The sequence below is a fragment of the Nicotiana sylvestris genome, chromosome 6 (genome assembly GCF_000393655.2).
Source record: "Nicotiana sylvestris chromosome 6, ASM39365v2, whole genome shotgun sequence".
Taxonomy (NCBI): domain Eukaryota; kingdom Viridiplantae; phylum Streptophyta; class Magnoliopsida; order Solanales; family Solanaceae; genus Nicotiana; species Nicotiana sylvestris.
The window spans coordinates 137,541,648-137,550,777 of NC_091062.1; the positions used below are offsets into that span (position 1 = coordinate 137,541,648).

The window sequence follows — 9,130 nt, forward strand, 5'->3', positions numbered from 1 at the left end:
ATTTATATCAATTCAACAAACACATGAAACGCATCTTTACAATATGATTATTATTAAATAATAATTGATTAATATATATTAATATAAACACTGGATGCGGGTATACTTATTATTCCTCGGCCTAATAGATTCGTAGAGCAAGTCATGACCACGTATTCTCACCAAATGCAAATTAAAATCACACATTTCTATATTGTTTGGTTCGAGTATTTAAGGACTTGGCCCGAACGCACCAACTTCATTTTAATACTCCACAGTATAAATACCGTACAGCTTTCATATCTCATCAACCCACATCTGTACAGGTAAAATCATCTAAGCCAAAGTGTCTTCTTCCTCTTAAATATCAAACAGCCTTTAAGAAGAAGAAGAAGAAGATGCAGAAACTATTTGCAGTGAGGTCCTTAATTTCTTCCTTTGTTAGAAACTCCAAATCACAACAACATCAAGCAGCTGCCTTTTCTACTTCCTTACTATTGGATGATACTCAGATACAGGTCAAACTATTCTATCTTCTGTTCCATTTCTATTTTGACTTTTCGTCTCCAATTTCAATTTCCAATTGGACTTGAAGTACCAATATTGATAAAGTATTGTGCTGCGAATACCAATAAGTTCATTTGAGGGGGTAAATTGTACTTTTCAAGATTGTTTTATCTTGACTTTTCATTCTTTTTCTATGTTAATAAAGACCTCTAATAGTTTTGTTTGATTAACTTTTTACAGTTTAAAGAAAGTGTAGCAAAGTTTGCTCAAGAGAATATAGCCCCTTTTGCAGAAAAAATAGACAGAACCAATAGTTTCCCAAAGGTTAAGAATTCATCTTTATTACTATCTAAATTTAAATATTTTAATCAAAACAGAGTTAATGGATATTTATTTGACTTTTTTCCTTGTTTTCCCTTCAGGATGTTAACTTGTGGAAATTGATGGGGGACTTCAATTTGCATGGAATAACAGCACCAGGTAAACCAGTCGTCATATAATTACACAAATATTTATTACTCCCTCCGTTTTAATTCTTGTCCAGTATTCTAAAAATAGATTTTTATTTCTACTTGTCACTTTTAGCATATCAAGAGAACAATTTCTTTTTTACTGTTATACCCACAATATTAATTACTCATTTTCAAATCATTTTTTCAAATTTATTAAAAATACCCATTAATTAATATGGGTATCATGATAAATTGTGTACTTTAGTTATAATATTTCTTAAGGTTGTACAAATATAAGCAACGTAATAAATGTATCATTAACACCATTACAACTGCCCAGTGACAGTAGTTGGGTGATGGAAAATGTAGACAAAGAGAATAATAGACCCATACCTATCCAATTGAAAGGATAATTAGCTTTATGGGAGTATTAGTATATCGTCTTCGCTCGTCAGTAGTGGAGTCGTTGAAGAAAATGAAAGACTTAAATTTTATTTATGGCGGCTCATATAAATGATAAAGTTTCTCAAAGTATAAGGAAGGGGTCATAAATTCCTACTTTACTTTTTCCCTTTATTTTAGTATTAAATATTCTAGCATAATGGTCCTTTTTGTATTTCTCAATTTAGCTAAAATAATTGATAATGTTATACTAAGAATATTACTCCTTATGTTTTAATTTACATGACAGATTTTGCTTATCGAAAGTCAATTTGATTAATATTTGAAGCTAAATTAGACTAGTTCAACTCAATATTTTAAAATTTAAATTTAAATGTTTTAAAATTATATGAAAAGTACTATAAGTTGTAATTGTTCTTATGTTAATATTATTAGAAAAAATATTGGTTAAATTTCAAAAAGTTTGAATCTTGAAAAATGAAATGTATCACATATATTGAAATGAAGGGAGTTATTTTTGTCAAAATATGTTAAACGAAAACAAAGGATAACCATGTGTCGTGCAACATGTTGTTTGTACCTTTTCGATACATACACCATTTTCTAATATACTAGTCTTATGGTACACGCGTTACGCGTGTATCCTATCTAAGTGGATTATTTTTAAAAAAATAACTTAATCATCATGCCAAGTAAACCAAATAGTTTAAAAATATTTTATTTTAGGGGGGTGGGGGGTTGATAATTCCTATATTTTTGATTTTTTAAATATTAAAATTTTTATTATAAAAATTTTCGTCTCTATATTTCCCATCTATAGTTTTCAATTCTTGTGAAAATACTCATTTATATATGCGGCCTATTCAATTGATTTTGGTTTCTAGAAACAATTCTTCATTTTGTATTTAAAGAAATACCACCTTAATAAAAAATTAATAAGCAATCAGTGAGTAGGAACTTAATTATATATGCTATAATTCATTTTATTGGGGAATAAATATTAATTGATAAGTAATTCTCACCAACTTAAGGTTCTCATATGATACAAACTTCTAGGAAAGTTGTTAATTAACCAAAATTCAAGGAATGCCAAGATTTTGCTAATATACCAAAACTTAGAGTAACAATTTTTAGTTGACTTAAAAGTCTTAGATATTAGCTACCATTAAAATACCTTTTCAAGAAAAAATTAAAATATTTAAATTAATTATAATTACAATTTTGTCTAAAATGAAGTATATTGTCAAAGCTAAAAAGTTGATCAATATTTTTTGTAGGGATTTGTGCTTTTAAAATAATATAGTTTCGATAGATATAAGAAATTAATAAATATAGAAAGTTGTTTGTTGATTAATTTATTTTTAAAATACATAATTGAATTTCTAAAGAATTAATTTATTGTACATCTATAAATTTATAAAGTCCATTCACTGTTTACTTATTTATCTTCCTTTCTATATCTATATTTTTGAGAAAAAAAAAAAGGTAAAAATTATCACTCATGGACATGCTCTCTCGATCTACGCAAGATAATGTACTATTTTTTCATGGATTCCAATTGACCAACACCTAACATTTATTAATTCTTTTATGAAAATAAAGGACTCCTAAACCTAAAATAAATTAAAAGTGAGAGAAAATTTTAATGTAATTTTCATGTGTTATTTTTTTATTTTTACAAATATGTTTATATTATATAGTTCAAATAAGAAAGAATTTAATCCACAAAGTTTAGTTGATTTTAAGTCTAAAATATTAAAATATAATTAGATGTCTATTCCTAAATATTAGAAAAATAATTAAAAGACTATTTTTTTCGGTATGGAATCGATATTACAAGAGACAATCTAATTTATAATTTTTTTAAGACAAGCAATTTGGCTGGCATTTATCAATTATACAACATAGGAAAAAAATATTATTTAATAAGGCTTAGATCGGATGTCTAACTAATTTTCTGTTATGAACCGTATTTGTCCAAATAACCTATATATTATTTATAAATAAATCAGATATGAAATCAGCTAAATCCAAAATATAAAACAAAAATTATATGAAAATTAACATAAGTTTGTGAGTATCAAATATAAAATAAGCCAAGCTAAATCAAAAATATGAAACAAAGAATTATATAAAAATTAAAAAAGGTTTGTAAGATAAAGAACACATAAATTTAATTACCTTATGTTCCAGACCAAAACCATTATCGAAAAGAAAGCTTCCAGATGATGGCTTAAAACACACTAATCTTGTAACATATGCCTACAAACACCATATACAAATTAAAGACAATGTATAATACAAATTGCTTTTGTATTATATTCAAAGTTCTAATAAAATACGTGAATACAAAATTCAACTACTAATATAATGTTTACAAATGCGTAAATGCAAAATTCAACTACTAATACAAATAAGTGCATGCAAAATTCAACTACTAATACAAAGTTTACAAGTTGAATGTAAAATTCAACTATTAATATAAATACGTAATATAAAGCTTCTTGCTCTAAGAAAGAGAAAGCAAAACCATTAGTTTTGTGGTGCTCGAACAAGAATTGTTTTAAGGACGAAACCTAAAAGGAGACTAAATATAGTTGGAGTTGAACAAAAATCTTTTCTAGTGTGTAATTGATTTGAACGAAAAGTTTTCCTATTATGTGGTGTACGATTTTTTTTAGATTGTTAATATTAGGAAAATAATTAATTACAGAAATAACTTATGGAAATAATTAGATGACTATTCCTTAATAGAGGAGAATTAATTAAATGACTATTCTTAAATATTAAAAAATAATCAAATGACTATTTTGTCCAGTATAAACTTTATTTTTGAAGGGTAAAAAAGACAAACGACATTTCGCTAAGGGTTTTCGTGTTTTTAATATAATATATAGATATAACGTGAAAAAAGTATATGAGGCCTACTAAAAACACCTAGATTGTGGTTATTATAGGTTTTTAGTAGTTGTTACTGTTGATGTTATATCATCTTGTGATATTTTATCAACCCAAAAGTACAAAATAGTGTCCGTCTAACTTGTTCTATAAACCTGACTTTTTTATTAGCTATAGTTTGTAATTAAAGGCAAAAATAAATTTAAAATAGGCTTCCTACACATTGAAGAGGGCGGGAAGCCATCGAATCCGAGGTAGTTAAATTGAAAGTTAGTATCCCTAAGATTCTGAATTTTATTTTTGTATAGTACTTGGGAACCACACCTAAATTATTTTAATCCTAATTAAATAATTAATTTTGAAAAATTAACCCAAATAGCCGTTCATCTAATCTCTTAAACTATAAATAGCCGGCGGATGTATAATATAAGTACAATTCATATATAATTTATGTATACCGGCTAGAGAAAGCAACATCGAATCTGGTAGGCTAGCAATCCCGAGAATTATTTTGATAGTTTTAATAAAATTTACCAATTATTTTCTTCTTAATTGGTAGAGGAATATGGAGGTCTGAATCTTGGTTATTTGTATCACTGCATTGCCTTGGAAGAAATAAGTCGTGCCTCTGGTGCTGTTGCCGTTTCCTACGGTGTCCAATCCAACGTTTGCATTAACCAATTGGTAATACTCTACTATATATGACTCAGGAGTTTTATATAATTATCTTTTTCCACATATTAAGTTTATATTACAAGAATTTTCACTCTATCAACTTAATATGCTTTATAGAGCATAGTACAACATGTTCAAATAGTTGTACCATATACACTGACAAGACGATCTGATGACAATTTGTAGGTGAGAAAAGGAACTCCTGAGCAGAAGGAAAAGTATTTGCCAAAGGTTCTACTTCCAATATTCTTCCAATTTCCATTTCTCTTAATTTCTTTTTTTCCGTCTTCTATTTGAATGTTCAAACTACGTGGGAATACACTGAATACGTTATTGTTACCCCGTTTGAATGCATAAAATTGTGTTTGTATATAACGCTTGAGTACCGATTTAACTATCTCTACGACTTTATTTTGTGAAGCTTATCAGTGGGGATCACATTGGAGCACTAGCCATGAGTGAACCTAATGGTAATTTTTTTTTTTTAAGCTGGTAATTTATAGTTAATTTTTTCTCTTTTACAAAACGAGAAAAAACAGAGACTTTCAGAAAGAAAAGATAAAAATGTACATTACAGTCCCTAAGCTTTTCCAGCTTTCCACATTAACCCATATGGTTAGAAAATAAGCACTTAATTACTCTATATTTTTAGAAACTTAGCCAGTTACGTACCTTTTCAAGAGAAGAATTGTATTTATCACTGTTTTTTATTTTCATGTTGCTCAGCTGGCTCAGATGTTGCTAGTATGAAGTGCCGAGCGGATCATGTGGAAGGTGGCTATGTCTTAAATGGGAATAAAATGTGGTGCACCAATGGTCCTGTTGCTAACACTTTGGTATATATTTCTTCTTATGTTTTTGTTTCAATGCTTCGGTAAATACTCGCTCCTAAAAGACCAGATTTAGCTATGAACTTCGTTGTTAATATATCGTTAAATCACTGGTAGCTAACAACAAATATAATGTCTATCAATTCCTCAAAAACTAAGATAAAAAACTAAGATAAAAAACAAATGTATATGTACATCAATTATTGTTTCACAAGGAATCCGTCTCGAGAACTGATGATAGCCTTGCGACTAGACGCAGACATTCCCCATGTTGCGGTTCTCTTCGGTCGGTTCCCGGGTTAGTGGCTTAAGTAGCCCTTGAGGACTCTGGTTATTCTCTCTTTCTGAGCTTTCAAAGATATCGGCCGTAGGCATCTGATGATAGGTCGTCTTCTAACATTACCGACATATCGGGTTTTCATAAATTTCACACCAGATGTGTAAACCTTTATGTTTTTCAATCTTGAGGAGTTGACGTTTAGCCACAAATTGTCTTCTTAATTTAATTTCATAGTACAATATTTGTGTTCAACATTGGATCAGATTGTATATGCAAAAACGGATACAACAGCTGGTTCAAAAGGAATTACAGCATTTATCATTGAGAAAGGAATGCCTGGGTATGCACTTCTCACGTATACAATTTAGACGATCAAATTGTAAGGTAAATTACAATTTCTTTATTTGCTTATAATGCAGATTCTCAACTGCCCAAAAGTTGGACAAACTTGGTATGCGAGGAAGTGATACGTAAGTTTATCCAAAATAATATAAGTAAGTTGAGTTGTTCAAATCATAATTAGGCGAAATGCATCTTCCTACTAAAGAATATTTATTGGTACTAAACATTCTTGCTATTTTTCTATTAATTATTTCACTGCTTTCACTTATCATTTTGTTTTTCTTGTTTATTACCATGAGATGAAAATTTTATGCTGAGGACAATAAAAGAAATGGGGTTAATTTAGCTAGCGTTTGGACATAGATTTGGTTAAAACTTGAAAAATGAGTTTTTGAAGATGAGATGAAAAATGGTTTTGAAAGTTGAAATTGTATTTGGACATGCATTTAACTTGAAAAGAATTTGAAGTTTTGTGAGTAGAAAACTTCAAAAACTACTCTAGAGTTGTTTTTGGGATTTGAAGATTATGTTTTCAAAATCTGCCAAAAGAATAGTTAAAATCTATAAATAAACAGATATTTGAAAAGAAAATTTGAAAAAAAAAACTCCTAAATTTTATTGTCAAACGGGAGCTAAGTGCCAATGAAATTATTTTGGTCTCTTATATTTCATTGGAGCCTAACAATTGGCTGAACTAAAAATTACAGGTGTGAACTTGTATTTGAGAATTGCTTTGTCCCTAAAGAAAATGTTCTAGGCCAGGAAGGAAAAGGTAAGAACTTTTTCAATAATCTCAACATAAATTGTTTTAAAAAAATTTGGCAATGCGGTGTAACTTCTGACAAAGACAATTTTGTTTTTTTAAAAACTGAACAGGAGTCTATGTTCTGATGTCTGGGCTAGATTTAGAAAGAGTAGTTTTAGCAGCAGGACCTGTTGGAATAATGCAAGCATGTATGGATGTTGTTTTGCCTTACGTTCGACAAAGGGAGCAATTTGGAAAACCAATTGGCGAATATCAACTTATACAGGTACTTCTTTATTAACTCGATTTCACTTTATACTATTGTTATTATTATTTGGAGAGTCAAACAATTTTTTCTTCGATTAAATATTGTACTCGTGTAGTACAACAAATATACGATATGGTCACCCTACTCAAGCGGCTCATCGGACAAGTGGGATGATATGATCTGATAGCTGTGGCTGTTACACTAAAAGAAGTTTTCCCTCTGTCTTCTTAAAATCCCCTAAAAATGATGCTGACATTTTCCTTGCAGGGAAAACTTGCTGATATGTACACTGCTTTACAATCTTCAAGGTCAGAATTTCCTTTCTAATCAGTGGATTTTAGAAAGAAAAAAAAAGTAAAGTTTAGGTAAAGAAACTAACAGCCTCATGCAAATTTGCAAGCATTATTGGATATGAAACGAATTAAATCAATGTGTTCCTTCATTTCTAGTATATATATTCTTATTCAAATGTTATATGTAGTTGTTTTCCTTGGATATTTCAGATCATATGTCTATGCTGTTGCAAAGGACTGTGACAATGGAAAGATAGATCCAAAGGTCCTTTGACTATTTCCCACAGCTATATTTTTCCACTTTTGTCATTTATACATTTCAATTACTTTATATACAGAGAGCAAAAATCTGTAGAGAAGTTTTTAAAACTTACCCATTAAATGCCCGCAAGAGTTGGCTGAGTTGGTTGGGTGAGTGATTTCTCACGTGAAAGACCTGTGATCGATATTCCTCACCAACAGCCTCCTCAGTCAGAGCTCATCGCACCGGACTTGCCTTGTGTGGTTTACATCTCCTGTGTGGTCTGCTGCAAGTTATCCAGTGCACACCCAAAGGGTAGCGGCTGCGGGTTTCCCTGGAAATTTTAAAAAAAAACTTACCCTCTAAATTATATTATCAGGATTGTTCAGGGTCCATACTTCTAGCAGCTGAAAGAGCCACTCAAGTTGCTCTTCAGGTGATAGAACTTTCTTAACTTAATTTTTTCCCTACAACTATCAGTATATATAATTTAAATCGAAGTCTAATAATATGCCTAATTGACCAATTGCAGGCTATTCAATGTCTAGGTGGGAATGGATATATAAATGAGTACCCAACTGGACGTCTACTGAGAGATGCCAAAATGTATGAGATTGCAGCAGGGACTAGTGAAATCAGAAGAATTATTATAGGTCGTGAGCTCTTTAAACATCAATAGCTCCAAAATTAGTATTAATGGACATGTTTAATCTCTAATAACAAGTTTCGGATTCATATCCGTATGTAATATACTGCTGCATATATAATAATTTCCATACAAAAGGTGACGGATATGTCTTGTCTCGATGGTTTTCACAATTGAGCTGAAAAAGTAAATGTAAAATTTATACCCAGAGAAATCTTGAAATAGTTTTCTATTTGGATAATCCTCATTTGCATATTTTGCTTTATTACAATTGGCTAATCAATCACAGCCAATCCGAGGTGATATTTCGACCAGTAAACAACTCATTTAAGATGCAACTTTACAATTTAGCTTAGGCATAAAATCTCATATGGTGATTAACAATAGGTAATCTTATGTTAGCCAAGTCTCCTCTCCATTATGTGCCCCTAGTTCATGGATCTTGTTCGATATGTTTGAAGTTGAGAAAAAAAGAGTCTTTGAAATTGGAAAAAGAAAAATTCGAAAGTTTAAAGTTGTATCTGCATATCTATTTAGCTTTGGAGAAATAGTTAAGTCTTGTGATTGAGAAT

At 30.0% G+C, this 9,130-nt stretch overlaps 1 protein-coding gene across 1 annotated transcript; it reads left to right on the forward strand.

Moving 5' to 3' along the window:
• The first annotated feature begins 246 nt into the window (after nucleotides 1-246).
• LOC104224018 (2-methylacyl-CoA dehydrogenase, mitochondrial) lies at nucleotides 247-8,706 on the forward strand. The gene is made up of 15 exons (XM_009775566.2): nucleotides 247-497; nucleotides 727-810; nucleotides 909-966; nucleotides 4,798-4,922; nucleotides 5,100-5,144; nucleotides 5,335-5,383; nucleotides 5,640-5,749; nucleotides 6,287-6,363; nucleotides 6,443-6,493; nucleotides 7,073-7,137; nucleotides 7,242-7,396; nucleotides 7,646-7,686; nucleotides 7,882-7,936; nucleotides 8,292-8,348; nucleotides 8,445-8,706. The coding sequence occupies exons 1-15, from the start codon at nucleotides 378-380 to the stop codon at nucleotides 8,589-8,591; spliced, it is 1,239 nt and encodes a 412-aa protein (XP_009773868.1). The 5' UTR covers nucleotides 247-377; the 3' UTR covers nucleotides 8,592-8,706.
• Nucleotides 8,707-9,130: the final 424 nt, after the last annotated feature.